This window comes from Pelophylax lessonae, assembly GCF_965119305.1.
Source record: "Pelophylax lessonae genome assembly, contig: HAP1_SCAFFOLD_193, whole genome shotgun sequence".
NCBI lineage: Eukaryota > Metazoa > Chordata > Amphibia > Anura > Ranidae > Pelophylax > Pelophylax lessonae.
Genome location: NW_028120117.1, coordinates 73,169 through 89,403, shown reverse-complemented (window position 1 = coordinate 89,403; position 16,235 = coordinate 73,169). Strand labels below are relative to the sequence as shown.

The window sequence follows — 16,235 nt, the reverse complement described above, 5'->3', positions numbered from 1 at the left end:
AGGGTGAGAGGATGGGGGTCAATGGATGGAGAATGGGGTTCAGAGGATGGAGAATAAGGGTGAGAGGATGGGGGACAGAGGATGGGGGTCAATGGTTTGAGAATGGGGTTCAGAGGATGGAGAATAAGGGTCAGAGGATGGGGGACAGAGGATGGGGGTCAATGGATGGAGAATGGGGTTCAGAGGATGGAAAATAAGGTTCAGAGGATGGGGGACAGAGGATGGGGGTAAATGGATGGAGAATGGGGTTCAGAGGATGGAGAATGGGGTCAGAGGATGAAGAACTGGGGTCAGAGGATGGGGGTCAATGGTTTGAGAATGGGGGTCAGAGGATGAAGAATAGGGGTCAGAGGATGGGGGACAGAGGATGGGGGTCAATGGATGGAGAATGGGGTTCAGAGGATGGAGAATGGGGTTCAGAGGATGGAGAATGGGGGTCAGAGGATGAAGAACTGGGGACAGAGGATGGGGGTCAAAGGATGAAGAATAGGGGTCAGAGGATGGGGGACAGAGGATGGGGGTCAAAGGATGGAGAATGGGGTTCAGAGGATGGAGAATGGGGTTCAGAGGATGGAGAATAGGGGTCAGAGGATGGGGGACAGAGGATGGGGGTCAATGGATGGAGAATGGGGTTCAGAGGATGGTGAATGGGGGTCAGAGGATGAAGAACTGGGGTCAGAGGATGGGGGTCAGAGGATGGAGAATGGGGGTCAGAGGATGAAGAACTGGGGTCAGAGGATGGAGAATGGGGGTCAGAGGATGAAGAACTGGGGTCAGAGGATGGAGAATGGGGGTCAGAGGATGAAGAACTGGGGTCAGAGGATGGTGGTCAATGGTTTTAGAATGGGGTTCAGATGATAGGGGTCAATGGATGGAGAATGGGGTTCAGAGGATGGAGAATGGGGGTCAGAGGATGGAGGGTGGGAGTCAGAAGGTAATATCTTCTACCTTCAGATCATGAAGCACCAAGTCACAAATCCCGCGTGTGCCAAGGCTAACAATACGGTCCAGAGTGCCCTCAGATTGGTAAAGAAGCTCCGCCCCTTGTGTTTTGTCCAGTTGGCCCATCCGAGTGGCGAATTCCCTGTTTGGGGTGATAGAGGAGCCGGTGAATGGACTATCCCGTATCTGAATGTGATTGATATTATGCCACATGCGAGGCCACACACATCACATGTGCCAGGAACCGTCACTCTGCAGATTCTCTGGTCATGTGACACATGAACTCATTGGCTTTGTAAAGTTCTCTCACCGGAATGGCGGGCAGCAGTTGACAATGTTGGTGATGCGGCAGATGAAGTTGTCCGTGGTCCCCGTTGGTCCATCTTGCTCAGAGTAGAGTCTTTCCACTGTCTTATGGAAGCTGACCCCCGAGAGACAAGAAAAATGGTTACAGAACCAGAACAGTCAGATAAAGCAATCAGCATCTTCCCTGAACAGCTCTTGTGAGTATAGTACAGGATGGAGAATATATTGTACATGTTTGGTGACACTTCCATAGCTTTCAGTGCAGCACCCATTGGGCCGGATCTTTTTTATACATGGCAGACAGCGGGAATATGTAATGAGCCAATATGGCCGCCCTCCACCTGACTGACTATGGGGACAAAACCTCGGAAATATCTATCCGAAAATAAACATCCAATTTCTATGAAATATATCAGCCGATGTCCTCATAAATCTCTGTGCCTCCTCTGGGTAGATTCACCCTCTCTGTGCCTCCTCTGGGTACATTCACCCTCTCTGAGCCTCCTCTGGGTAGATTCACCCTCTCTGTGCCTCCTCTGCGTACATTCACCCTCTCTGAGCCTCCTCTGGGTACATTCACCTCTCTGAGCCTCCTCTGGGTAGATTCACCCTCTCTGTGCCTCCTCTGGGTAGATTCACCCTCTCTGAGCCTCCTCTGGGTAGATTCACCCTCTCTGTGCCTCCTCTGGGTACATTCACACTCTCTGTGCCTCCTCTGGGTAGATTCACCCTCTCTGTGTCTCCTCTGGGTAGATTCACCCTCTCTGTGCCTCCTCTGGGTACATTCACCCTCTCTGTGCCTCCTCTGGGTACATTCACCCTCTCTGAGCCTCCTCTGGGTAGATTCACCCTCTCTGTGCCTCCTCTGGGTACATTCACCCTCTCTGAGCCTCTCTGGTACATTCACCCTCTCTGTGCCTCCTCTGGGTAGATTCACCCTCTCTGTGCCTCCTCTGGTTACATTCACCCTCTCTGTGCCTCCTCTGGGTACATTCACCCTCTCTGTGCCTCCTCTGGGTAGATTCACCCTCTCTGTGTCTCCTCTGGGTAGATTCACCCTCTCTGTGCCTCCTCTGGGTACATTCACCCTCTCTGTGCCTCCTCTGGGTAGATTCACCCTCTCTGTGCCTCCTCTGGGTAGATTCACCCTCTCTGTGCCTCCTCTGGGTAGATTCACCCTCTCTGTGCCTCCTCTGGGTACATTCACCCTCTCTGTGCCTCCTCTGGGTAGATTCACCCTCTCTGTGTCTCCTCTGGGTAGATTCACCCTCTCTGTGCCTCCTCTGGGTACATTCACCCTCTCTGTGCCTCCTCTGGGTACATTCACCCTCTCTGAGCCTCCTCTGGGTAGATTCACCCCTCTCTGTGCCTCCTCTGGGTACATTCACCCTCTCTGTGCCTCCTCTGGGTACATTCACCCTCTCTGTGCCTCCTCTGGGTACATTCACCCTCTCTGTGCCTCCTCTGGGTACATTCACCCTCTCTGTGCCTCCTCTGGGTACATTCACCCTCTCTGTGGCCTCCTCTGTCGGTACCATTCACCCTCTCTGTGCCTCCTCTGGGTAGATTCACCCTCTCTGTGCCTCCTCTGGGTACATTCACCCTCTCTGTGCCTCCTCTGGGTACATTCACCCTCTCTGAGCCTCCTCTGGGTAGATCACCCTCTCTGTGCCTCCTCCTGGGTACATTCACCCTCTCTGAGCCTCCTCTGGGTACATTCACCCTCTCTGTGCCTCCTCTGGGTAGATTCACCCTCTCTGTGCCTCCTCTGGGTACATTCACCCTCTCTGTGCCTCCCTCTGGGTACATTCACCCTCTCTGTGCCTCCTCTGGGTAGATTCACCCTCTCTGTGTCTCCTCTGGGTAGATTCACCCTCTCTGTGCCTCCTCTGGGTACATTCACCCTCTCTGTGCCTCCTCTGGGTAGATTCACCCTCTCTGTGTCTCCTCTGGGTAGATTCACCCTCTCTGTGCCTCCTCTGGGTACATTCACCCTCTCTGTGCCTCCTCTGGGTACATTCACCCTCTCTGAGCCTCCTCCTGGGTAGATTCACCCTCTCTGTGTCTCCTCTGGGTAGATTCACCCTCTCTGTGTCTCCTCTGGGTAGATTCACCCTCTCTGTGCCTCCTCTGGGTACATTCACCTCTCTGTGCCTCCTCTGGGTACATTCACCCTCTCTGTGCCTCCTCTGGGTACATTCACCCTCTCTGAGCCTCCTCTGGGTAGATTCACCCTCTCTGTGCCTCCTCTGGGTAGATTCACCCTCTCTGTGCCTCCTCTGGGTACATTCACCCTCTCTGAGCCTCCTCTGGGTAGATTCACCCTCTCTGTGCCTCCTCTGGGTACATTCACCCTCTCTGAGCCCTCCTCTGGGTACATTCACCCTCTCTGAGCCTCCTCTGGGTAGATTCACCCTCTCTGTGCCTCCTCTGGGTAGATTCACCCTCTCTGAGCCTCCTCTGGGTAGATTCACCCTCTCTGTGCCTCCTCTGGGTACATTCACCCTCTCTGTGCCTCCTCTGGGTAGATTCACCCTCTCTGTGTCTCCTCTGGGTAGATTCACCCTCTCTGTGCCTCCTCTGGGTACATTCACCCTCTCTGTGCCTCCTCTGGGTACATTCACCCTCTCTGAGCCTCCTCTGGGTAGATTCACCCTCTCTGTGCCTCCTCTGGGTACATTCACCCTCTCTGAGCCTCCTCTGGGTACATTCACCCTCTCTGTGCCTCCTCTGGGTAGATTCACCCTCTCTGTGCCTCCTCTGGGTACATTCACCCTCTCTGTGCCTCCTCTGGGTACATTCACCCTCTCTGTGCCTCCTCTGGGTAGATTCACCCTCTCTGTGTCTCCTCTGGGTAGATTCACCCTCTCTGTGCCTCCTCTGGGTACATTCACCCTCTCTGTGCCTCCTCTGGTAGATTCACCCTCTCTGTGCCTCCTCTGGGTAGATTCACCCTCTCTGTGCCTCCTCTGGGTAGATTCACCCTCTCTGTGTCTCCTCTGGGTAGATTCACCCTCTCTGTGCCTCCTCTGGGTACATTCACCCTCTCTGTGCCTCCTCTGGGTAGATTCACCCTCTCTGTGTCTCCTCTGGGTAGATTCACCCTCTCTGTGCCTCCTCTGGGTACATTCACCCTCTCTGTGCCTCCTCTGGGTACATTCACCCTCTCTGAGCCTCCTCTGGGTAGATTCACCCTCTCTGTGCCTCCTCTGGGTACATTCACCCTCTCTGAGCCTCCTCTGGGTACATTCACCCTCTCTGTGCCTCCTCTGGGTAGATTCACCCTCTCTGTGCCTCCTCTGGGTACATTCACCCTCTCTGTGCCTCCTCTGGGTACATTCACCCTCTCTGTGCCTCCTCTGGGTAGATTCACCCTCTCTGTGTCTCCTCTGGGTAGATTCACCCTCTCTGTGCCTCCTCTGGGTACATTCACCCTCTCTGTGCCTCCTCTGGGTAGATTCACCCTCTCTGTGCCTCCTCTGGGTAGATTCACCCTCTCTGTGTCTCCTCTGGGTAGATTCACCCTCTCTGTGCCTCCTCTGGGTACATTCACCCTCTCTGTGCCTCCTCTGGGTAGATTCACCCTCTCTGTGTCTCCTCTGGGTAGATTCACCCTCTCTGTGCCTCCTCTGGGTACATTCACCCTCTCTGTGCCTCCTCTGGGTACATTCACCCTCTCTGAGCCTCCTCTGGGTACATTCACCCTCTCTGAGCCTCCTCTGGGTACATTCACCCTCTCTGTGCCTCCTCTGGGTAGATTCACCCTCTCTGTGCCTCCTCTGGTACATTCACCCTCTCTGTGCCTCCTCTGGGTACATTCACCCTCTCTGTGCCTCCTCTGGGTAGATTCACCCTCTCTGTGTCTCCTCTGGGTAGATTCACCCTCTCTGTGCCTCCTCTGGGTACATTCACCCTCTCTGTGCCTCCTCTGGGTAGATTCACCCTCTCTGTGTCTCCTCTGGGTAGATTCACCCTCTCTGTGCCTCCTCTGGGTACATTCACCCTCTCTGTGCCTCCTCTGGGTACATTCACCCTCTCTGAGCCTCCTCTGGGTAGATTCACCCTCTCTGTGTCTCCTCTGGGTAGATTCACCCTCTCTGTGTCTCCTCTGGGTAGATTCACCCTCTCTGTGCCTCCTCTGGGTACATCACCCTCTCTGTGCCTCCTCTGGGTACATTCACCCTCTCTGTGCCTCCTCTGGGTACATTCACCCTCTCTGAGCCTCCTCTGGGTAGATTCACCCTCTCTGTGCCTCCTCTGGGTAGATTCACCCTCTCTGTGTCTCCTCTGGGTAGATTCACCCTCTCTGTGCCTCCTCTGGGTACATTCACCCTCTCTGTGCCTCCTCTGGGTAGATTCACCCTCTCTGTGCCTCCTCTGGGTAGATTCACCCTCTCTGTGTCTCCTCTGGGTAGATTCACCCTCTCTGTGCCTCCTCTGGGTACATTCACCCTCTCTGTGCCTCTCTCTGGGTACATTCACCCTCTCTGAGCCTCCTCTGGGTACATTCACCCTCTCTGTGCCTCCTCTGGGTACATTCACCCTCTCTGAGCCTCCTCTGGGTACATTCACCCTCTCTGTGCCTCCTCTGGGTAGATTCACCCTCTCTGTGCCTCCTCTGGGTAACATTCACCCTCTCTGTGCCTCCTCTGGGTAGATTCACCCTCTCTGTGCCTCCTCTGGGTAGATTCACCCTCTCTGTGTCTCCTCTGGGTAGATTCACCCTCTCTGTGCCTCCTCTGGGTACATTCACCCTCTCTGTGCCTCCTCTGGGTAGATTCACCCTCTCTGTGTCTCCTCTGGGTAGATTCACCCTCTCTGTGCCTCCTCTGGGTACATTCACCCTCTCTGTGCCTCCTCTGGGTACATTCACCCTCTTTGAGCCTCCTCTGGGTAGATTCACCCTCTCTGTGCCTCCTCTGGGTACATTCACCCTCTCTGAGCCTCCTCTGGGTAGATTCACCCTCTCTGTGCCTCCTCTGGGTACATTCACCCTCTCTGTGCCTCCTCTGGGTACATTCACCCTCTCTGTGCCTCCTCTGGGTACATTCACCCTCTCTGTGTCCTCCGGGTAGATTCACCCTCTCTGTGCCTCCTCTGGGTACATTCACCCTCTCTGTGCCTCCTCTGGGTAGATTCACCCTCTCTGTGTCTCCTCTGGGTAGATTCACCCTCTCTGTGCCTCCTCTGGGTACATTCACCCTCTCTGTGCCTCCTCTGGGTACATTCACCCTCTCTGAGCCTCCTCTGGGTAGATTCACCCTCTCTGTGTCTCCTCTGGGTAGATTCACCCTCTCTGTGTCTCCTCTGGGTAGATTCACCCTCTCTGTGCCTCCTCTGGGTACATTCACCCTCTCTGTGCCTCCTCTGGGTACATTCACCCTCTCTGTGCCTCCTCTGGGTACATTCACCCTCTCTGAGCCTCCTCTGGGTAGATTCACCCTCTCTGTGCCTCCTCTGGGTAGATTCACCCTCTCTGTGTCTCCTCTGGGTAGATTCACCCTCTCTGTGCCTCCTCTGGGTACATTCACCCTCTCTGTGCCTCCTCTGGGTAGATTCACCCTCTCTGTGCCTCCTCTGGGTAGATTCACCCTCTCTGTGTCTCCTCTGGGTAGATTCACCCTCTCTGTGCCTCCTCTGGGTACATTCACCCTCTATGTGCCTCCTCTGGGTACATTCACCCTCTCTGAGCCTCCTCTGGGTAGATTCACCCTCTCTGTGCCTCCTCTGGGTACATTCACCCTCTCTGAGCCTCCTCTGGGTACATTCACCCTCTCTGTGCCTCCTCTGGGTAGATTCACCCTCTCTGTGCCTCCTCTGGGTACATTCACCCTCTCTGTGCCTCCTCTGGGTACATTCACCCTCTCTGTGCCTCCTCTGGGTAGATTCACCCTCTCTGTGTCTCCTCTGGGTAGATTCACCCTCTCTGTGCCTCCTCTGGGTACATTCACCCTCTCTGTGCCTCCTCTGGGTAGATTCACCCTCTCTGTGTCTCCTCTGGGTAGATTCACCCTCTCTGTGCCTCCTCTGGGTACATTCACCCTCTCTGTGCCTCCTCTGGGTACATTCACCCTCTCTGAGCCTCCTCTGGGTAGATTCACCCTCTCTGTGCCTCCTCTGGGTACATTCACCCTCTCTGAGCCTCCTCTGGGTACATTCACCCTCTCTGTGCCTCCTCTGGGTAGATTCACCCTCTCTGTGCCTCCTCTGGGTACATTCACCCTCTCTGTGCCTCCTCTGGGTACATTCACCCTCTCTGTGCCTCCTCTGGGTAGATTCACCCTCTCTGTGTCTCCTCTGGGTAGATTCACCCTCTCTGTGCCTCCTCTGGGTACATTCACCCTCTCTGTGCCTCCTCTGGGTAGATTCACCCTCTCTGTGTCTCCTCTGGGTAGATTCACCCTCTCTGTGCCTCCTCTGGGTACATTCACCCTCTCTGTGCCTCCTCTGGGTACATTCACCCTCTCTGAGCCTCCTCTGGGTAGATTCACCCTCTCTGTGTCTCCTCTGGGTAGATCCACCCTCTCTGTGTCTCCTCTGGGTAGATTCACCCTCTCTGTGCCTCCTCTGGGTACATTCACCCTCTCTGTGCCTCCTCTGGGTACATTCACCCTCTCTGTGCCTCCTCTGGGTACATTCACCCTCTCTGAGCCTCCTCTGGGTAGATTCACCCTCTCTGTGCCTCCTCTGGGTAGATTCACCCTCTCTGTGTCTCCTCTGGGTAGATTCACCCTCTCTGTGCCTCCTCTGGGTACATTCACCCTCTCTGTGCCTCCTCTGGGTAGATTCACCCTCTCTGTGCCTCCTCTGGGTAGATTCACCCTCTCTGTGTCTCCTCTGGGTAGATTCACCCTCTCTGTGCCTCCTCTGGGTACATTCACCCTCTCTGTGCCTCCTCTGGGTACATTCACCCTCTCTGAGCCTCCTCTGGGTAGATTCACCCTCTCTGTGCCTCCTCTGGGTACATTCACCCTCTCTGAGCCTCCTCTGGGTACATTCACCCTCTCTGTGCCTCCTCTGGGTAGATTCACCCTCTCTGTGCCTCCTCTGGGTACATTCACCCTCTCTGTGCCTCCTCTGGGTACATTCACCCTCTCTGTGCCTCCTCTGGGTAGATTCACCCTCTCTGTGTCTCCTCTGGGTAGATTCACCCTCTCTGTGCCTCCTCTGGGTACATTCACCCTCTCTGTGCCTCCTCTGGGTAGATTCACCCTCTCTGTGTCTCCTCTGGGTAGATTCACCCTCTCTGTGCCTCCTCTGGGTACATTCACCCTCTCTGTGCCTCCTCTGGGTACATTCACCCTCTCTGAGCCTCCTCTGGGTAGATTCACCCTCTCTGTGCCTCCTCTGGGTACATTCACCCTCTCTGAGCCTCCTCTGGGTACATTCACCCTCTCTGTGCCTCCTCTGGGTACATTCACCCTCTCTGTGCCTCCTCTGGGTACATTCACCCTCTCTGTGCCTCCTCTGGGTACATTCACCCTCTCTGTGCCTCCTCTGGGTAGATTCACCCTCTCTGTGTCTCCTCTGGGTAGATTCACCCTCTCTGTGCCTCCTCTGGGTACATTCACCCTCTCTGTGCCTCCTCTGGGTACATTCACCCTCTCTGTGTCTCCTCTGGGTAGATTCACCCTCTCTGTGCCTCCTCTGGGTACATTCACCCTCTCTGTGCCTCCTCTGGGTAGATTCACCCTCTCTGTGTCTCCTCTGGGTAGATTCACCCTCTCTGTGCCTCCTCTGGGTACATTCACCCTCTCTGTGCCTCCTCTGGGTACATTCACCCTCTCTGTGCCTCCTCTGGGTACATTCACCCTCTCTGTGCCTCCTCTGGGTAGATTCACCCTCTCTGTGCCTCCTCTGGGTACATTCACCCTCTCTGTGTCTCCTAAACAGTTGATAGGGTAACTTCAATTGGGTCGCAGGCATAAGGGGGGGCCCAGCAGTGTCTGGGGCCCCTCATTGCCCCCCATGTTCCTCTCATCCCCCCAGCAGTGTCTGGGGCCCCTCATTGCCCCCCATGTTCCTCTCACCCCCCCAGCAGTGTCTGCGGCCCCTCATTGCCCCCCATGTTCCTCTCACCCCCACCCCCAGCAGTGTCTGGAGCCCCTCATTGCCCCCCATGTTCCTCTCACCCCCCAGCAGTGTCTGGGGCCCCTCATTGCCCCCAATGTTCCTCTCCCCCCCCCAGCAGTGTCTGGGGCCCCTCAGTAACCCTAAGGAAAAGATGAACCCATATGAGCTCCTCCACAGTCGGGGGAAATACCTGTGTAAGAATTCCAGGAAGCAGCTCAGGCAGGTGTGGGAAACCATCATCCCGAATCCTTCATTGATGAGCGGCGCGCGGTCCACGTGTGACTTCATGATCTGCGGGGAGACGGTGCACATACATGATAGGATTGTACCCCAGGGGGACACCGTGGGGCGCTCTGATAGGGAATAGTAATGTGCCCCTCCCCCTCCTGTCTGAATATTGTGTCCAGGCGGACAGAAACCCGGACAGTCCTGGTGAATCGCGGACAGAATCCCAGACAGTCCCGGTGAATCCCGGACAGAAACCCGGACAGTCCCGGTGAATCCCGGACAGAAACCTGGACAGTCCCGGTGAATCCCGGACAGAAACCCGTACAGTACCGGACAGAAACCCGGACAGTCCCGGTGAATCCCGGTAAGAAACTCGGACAGTCCCGGTGAATCCTGGACAGGTGACAACCCTTTCTGTGTCACGGGAATTGTACGGGGGCCTCAATTGAGGGGGAGGTGTTCAATGAAATTGATATATATTAGACCCCCTCATTCCCCCCCCCCAATTGTTCCTCATACCCCCCCAGCAGTGTCTGGGCCCCCACATCCCCCCCATGTTCCTCATACCCCCCCCGCAGTGTCTGGGCCCCCACATCCCCCCCCATGTTCCATATACTCCATCCCAGCAGTGTTTGGACCCCACTGAGCAGCAGTAAATACTATTAATGTCTATGGTGAAGTAGAAGACTCCCAGGAGGGGGCGCTCCCCTCTCAGTGTCCTTCTATTCCCCACCGCTCACTCCAGCAGCTGATTGTCCTACTCAGCCATATTGTAATATGTTATAGGACAAGGCCAGTGAATGGCCAGTGAATGGCCAGTGAATGGTCTGTGAATGGTCTGTGTATGAACTGTGAATGGACTGTGAATGGTCGGTGAATGGTTGGTGAATGGCCAGTGAATGGTGTGTGAATGGTCAGTGAATGGACTGTGAATGGTCAGTGAATGGTTGGTGAATGGTCAGTGCATGGCCGGTGAATGGTCTGTGAATGGTCGTTGAATGTTTGGTGGATGGTTGGTGAACGGTCAGTGAATGGTCTGTGAATGGCTGGTGAATGGAAGTGAATGGTCGATGAATGAGCGGTGCATGGCCGGTGAATGGTCTGTGAATGGTCGGTGTAGCGGACGCCCCGATGGAAAGAGGGCTTTCGCCGCCAGAGATGTTCTCTTCACATCGTCGTTTCGCCCCATTTCCATCAGCTCGGCCAGTAGTTGCTTTTTGGTACGGTTATTTGTTGGTCGGCCACAGTTCTCCAACAAATCTTTCAAGGTTGACCTCTTCAAGCTTCCGTAGCGATTCTCCATCTGCTCATTCCGTTCTTGGAACCCGTTGTAGCATCTCCTCTAGGGGAAAATAACCATCCCACCGCTGCCACCAGTTGTAGCGGCCGCCCCGATGGAAAGAGGGGTTTCGCTGCCAGAGATGTTCTCCGCCCCCCTAGTGGGAGGGATGCTGTAGAGTAGAGCAGGAACCGCTCTTACCAGAGCTAGTGATTGACCAATCCAAGCAGAAGAGGGATAGAGCTGGCATAGCCTTTGAAGGGGAATGACAGGACCTCTTTCTAGTTGCTGGCAACCATTTTCTAGTGCTTGACCTGTGTCACGCCATTTTCTTTCTTACAGCTTTGACTTGTAATGACTTGTTTCAGTTAAGGTTACTTAAAGTCTTTAAGTTAACATGAAACAAGGACCTAAGTAAATCACCCGATAAGTTTTTTCAGTGTCCTGACACTTCAAGATAAAGATACATTTAAACTTCCTTTGTACATAACACCTTCTGCTTCCTCTTCAGACTACTTTGAGTTATAGGGTCTAGACAAGGCGTATTTTGCAATTTCTAACGAACATTCTGTATTAACCCATTGTTAAACTTTTGTGAGACATGACTCTTCCTGAAAGCACTCATTCCCCCCTCCCAACTGTATTTCCTGTTCAATACTGTGTATAAGAATTACCCCGCTTGCTGAAATAAAGTAAGAATGTTTTAGACTGATCACTGGCTGCACGTGTCTCCTTCAACAGGATAAAACATTCTCCAGAGCTCTGCTTTATTTGCATAGAACAGACTAGACTTTGCTATTAAGTCAGGGACTTAACTTTTGAACTTTTGAACACAGGGTGAATATAAAGAGAAATCACCTTCAGATTGGGGGCTTTCGTCCGGGACGGAGAGAGAGCGGCCATCACGGGTCCAAGGATTCACCGGTCTGGGTAAGGTGAAATTTTATTTTATCTGTTTGCCTGTCCGGTGGGACTTGGCCGTTTGGCCCTGGTTCCGTTCTATGAGCCATACGCCAAACGCTCAGGGAGCGTGTTGGATAATAGAGCAGCTCTGGGAGACGCTCTGGATTTTTTTATATATATAGAAGCTTCAGGGAAGCTTGAATAATAACATATATATAAGGAGGCTTCAGGGAAGCCGGAATATCTTTCAGGGAAAGATATTACATGTCAGTCTGTTCTGTGTAGAAAACAACTACTTTCTTTTCTTGCTTCTATCTTTCTATCGCATAGAAACTGTAAGATTTAGAGTATAAGATAATTTGTTTGTGTGATCTAAAAAAAAGCTTATTTAGTAAGTAGATAAGTTCGTTCATCACGTGATTGTTTTGTTATTTCATTTTGTTATGCCATTTGAAAATATTGTCATATTGTATTGGAGTATTATATTGCTGGTTTGACATATATGGAAACTGTATCTATAATTATATATGACTTGTAAAAATTGCGCCTGCTGACTGTTAAAATAACACTGATAGCGACAGTTTCATTATTACTGTAAAAATTGACTGACCGATCGTAGGTTATCAGACAAATCAAGATAAATGTTTATTATGTGTATTGTTTGTTTGTCTATAATGGTGGGAAAGCCTTCTTGATAGCCAATATACCTGGGAGTATAAGGTGTAATATACATACACCAAAGGGCTTTTCAGGAGGGTTTTTTAACCATAAAGAGGGTCTAAGGACCCAGATACATTTAAGTGATTTTGTGAATGTGTAAATCTTAGAGACATGTTTTGTTTATGGTTTTGTGAAATTATACTGAAGGTTTAGGTCTGATGCTGGCCATACATGATACAATTTTCTTACAATTTTCAGTGCAGTTTTCTTGAAATTTACCTTCAGCTACGTAGTACAAACCTCTGCCTAATTGGATACAAATGAATGTGTTTAATTTTGACCTCTTATGTGGTTTGTGGTGGATCTAACAGAAAATTGTACGATAAAGAGTTGTCCGGACATGTATGGCCAGCCTTAGAGATATTAGGATACAAGTAAATCTTTTAGTAAATGTTTAGTTGAGTTGATAAAAGTACATGGAAAAAGCGGGGGAGAATTGGTTTATTTATGCCCCGTATTAGTACAATAGAATAGGAAAAAAGCTACGTAGAGATATTAGAAGTGAAAGTGAAAGTCTTTAAACACGTAGATATAGTCCACAGCGATTGCCTATAGACAGAAGACCGGTGAGAATTTAAAGGTTTTGGGCAGTGAAGTGTCATTGCTGAGTAGCACAAGTCTTCTAATTCAAACATTTGTCGTTAATTTAAAGTCACAGTACATGTTAATTGTAAAACAGCAAGTTTCTGGTTGGGCTACTAAAACTTTGTAAGGTTTTAAAAAAAAAAAAAAGCCATAACAGAGAGCGATGCGGCTGGCTCTTTTGATCTGTCTAAAGAAAAGCAGCCTGTCAGGGCGCATTTTCAAGGGCGATATCAGAAGAGGCAAATCAAAGAGTAGGACATTTTCAACATAGGCCCCCCTATAATAATAATATTACCTTACAAATACCCCTGACCACACCTGCACCCCACGGTTTCATTCTCCAAGGCAGGTGTAGTTTTCTTCGTAATGTCAGACGAGCAGAAAATGTTTATGTGTCAGATACATTTAAAACTACTACATTTCCTTACACGAGGTGAAAAGAGGGGGGGGGGTCACTGCTGCAAATGCACTTCTGCATTAGTTCCCTAATTCAGAACAGTCTTAGAACAAACGGTCTCAGCATTCCCATACATATGCAATTATTTTTATAGAATTTTGTAGAAGTTTTGCCATTTATACATTTGTGCCCATCTTGTATGAGCGTAGTAATAATGAATAAAACACTATTTAACTAGAAAAAAATATAAATTGCTGTTGTCGGCAGGATATTTTGAAGTTATTTTTTATAGAATTATAGATAATGAAAAATTATATTTTGCAAATGTTCCCCTATGTGAAGGGGAGCCTTCCTGCAAAATTTTGAAAATTGGCTACTTGCCAAGAAAGCGTTCAAACGTCATATCTTTATTCCTGTTATAGCTATGGAATTTATTTTTGGACAGAAAGAGTTACCGCAATTGGTGTGACCATTGGACCCTGTTGGCACAGAGCCAAAAGTTTCAAATCAGATTAACTTTTTATCTGATTATAGTTTTTAAATTATATTTTATGGGTATCCTCTATTGAGAGAGGGGAACCTCTGGCCAGAATTTTTGTTAGAATGGCACAGAAAAAAAAAAAAAAAAGTTTTTTTGGAAAATTGGCACTAAGCCAAAGAGTTTTTTAGTTCTTTATCTGATCATAGCATGCAAGTGGTATCTGATGTGCCATCTCTACTGACAACCATACCATCCGATGCTACCCACTGTACAGTGATTGGTTTAAGTAGTGTGTTTTTTTTCAAGACACAGCCATCTTTGTTTCTTATTTTTCAGTCCAGGTAACTTACCTGGTGTAGAAATGCCTTAGGGCTATAAGTAGACAATTCAATTGTCCGCTCTATAGTTCTCCAGACCATGCAAGAGGGGATGGACACCTGCTCATGGGTCAGTCCCGCTACAATATGTATCTGACATATGTAGTCACTCTGTGGAGGCCAGTCAGAGCGAGTGAGTTTATTGAAGAAATGTACATGTATGTGGACACAAAGTGTCACAGGAATTATGACAGTGGTGTCAGGAAAGTGTTGTTTACCTTGGTTTTGTTCTCACAGAGGGTGATAGTAGAGTCAGTCATATAAGAAGTGGGTCTTGCCAGCCCACAGTGGGTCTTGCCCGCCCACAGGATCATTGATTGTTATGGATCCGGACGGCTCCTATCTATAATAACATTATGAGACAAACCACAGGTCCAGAAATATCACAAGTAATGTTAAATGCGTTTATATATCTGAAAAATGCTATGGTTGTAGCGCCTGCACTGGGCCTCCCAAATCATGGAAAAATGTTTTGTGTTTATGCAAGGGACAATTGTAAGACCATGACAGGTGTACTTGCCCAGGAGTATGGTGGTAAACTTTGCCCTATAGTTTTTGTCCAAAGATGGTCGCAGTCCAGGCCTAAAGGCATGCCTGAAGTGACTCCGAACATAGCACATAGCATCCTGTGAGATGGTAATAGGAATGGCTACATCATTTACCCTAGGTAGGCCCCAGTTTTAAATGGGCTACTGGTATTAAAGGTTGTGTTACACCACAACATGATATATAGGCAGCCATAGAGGGAGCAGAGGATGTTTTTGTGGTTAAATTCCTGCTCCAAGCCAAAAGATCACACATTGTTGAAGCTAAAAAAAAAAAAAACACATACTACAGAACAGGTTTAAGGCCTTGGGTGATGTTTTAGAAAAAGTTGAGAATCGCCTTTTTCTAAAAGAGGGGAGCTCTTGTGTGTATCCCCGCAGCTAGCGCCCCACTGTTTATTGCCTAGTATTATGGAATAGGACACAGGGGGTGGGAAAGAACATATGAGGTATTACTGACAGTTTAGTGCAATCATATGTTGCTAGATGCATCACCTGTATTAGGAACAAACAATCCAAACATATAAGGCCAAACAAACCCATTCACACATCTACAAATAGATTTCACATATAGGCCCAAAGCAGGGAAGAAATAAGAGTTCTTTTTAGTCAAATAGTGGACGTGTTTAGCAGATGAGTGGAAGTTTTTTAGGACCACAAAAAGGGAGATGCCCACACGGTGGCATGCATTCTCAATCAGGAGATTATTCCTGGATGGGGGTGCCTGCTTTGAATTAGTTCTAATAATGCTCTAGCTTTCATATAAAAAAAATATGCCAGGAACTAGTTAAAATCTTGAAAATAGATTATTATCCGCAGAGTTCAGGTATAATGGAAAGAATGAATAGCACAAATAAAGAGTAATTGAAACTTCGAATCAAGTGGAACGGAACGAAAAGTTGCTCGCACCTTTCTTTTCTTTTTACAGGAAAATACCCATCCCTTCAGAGAAGGAGATGTAGTGGTGATGAAGCTGCTGCCCAAGGGAAAGAAACAAAAGGATTTCGCCTACGGCCCAGAGACCACTGTGGTAACAGTTACCAGGACCGCTGTCTTGACCGAAACACAGCCCTACTTGGATCCATGCCACTAGAGTGAAGTTGGTGCGGACAGGACCTGAGCCAGAGGATCCAGAAGCAAGGAGGTACTAACGGGGGCAGACCGCCCTGACCTTGAACTGGAGGATCCAGAAGCAAGAGAGGTACTAACGGGGGCAGATTGCCCTGACCTTGAACTGGAGGATCCAGAAGCAAGAGAGGTACTAACGGGGGCAGATTGCCCTGACCTTGAACAGGAGGATCCAGAAGCAAGAGAGGTACTAACGGGGGCAGATTGCCCTGACCTTGAACAGGAGAGTCAAGAAAAGGGGGTACTGACAGGGGCAGACCACCCAGACCCT

General features: G+C 50.2%; 1 protein-coding gene across 1 annotated transcript in view; it reads right to left on the bottom strand.

Annotated features, from left to right (window-relative positions):
- Positions 1-16,235, bottom strand: part of EXOC3L2 (exocyst complex component 3 like 2) — a 68,451-nt gene that overhangs the window by 12,673 nt on the left and 39,543 nt on the right. The window contains exons 7-9 of the mRNA XM_082276018.1: positions 9,512-9,612; positions 1,253-1,363; positions 949-1,084 (exon numbers count right to left, since the gene is read on the bottom strand). Coding sequence (XP_082132144.1) covers positions 949-1,084; positions 1,253-1,363; positions 9,512-9,612 — 348 coding nt within the window. The remainder of the gene's footprint in view (positions 1-948; positions 1,085-1,252; positions 1,364-9,511; positions 9,613-16,235) is intronic.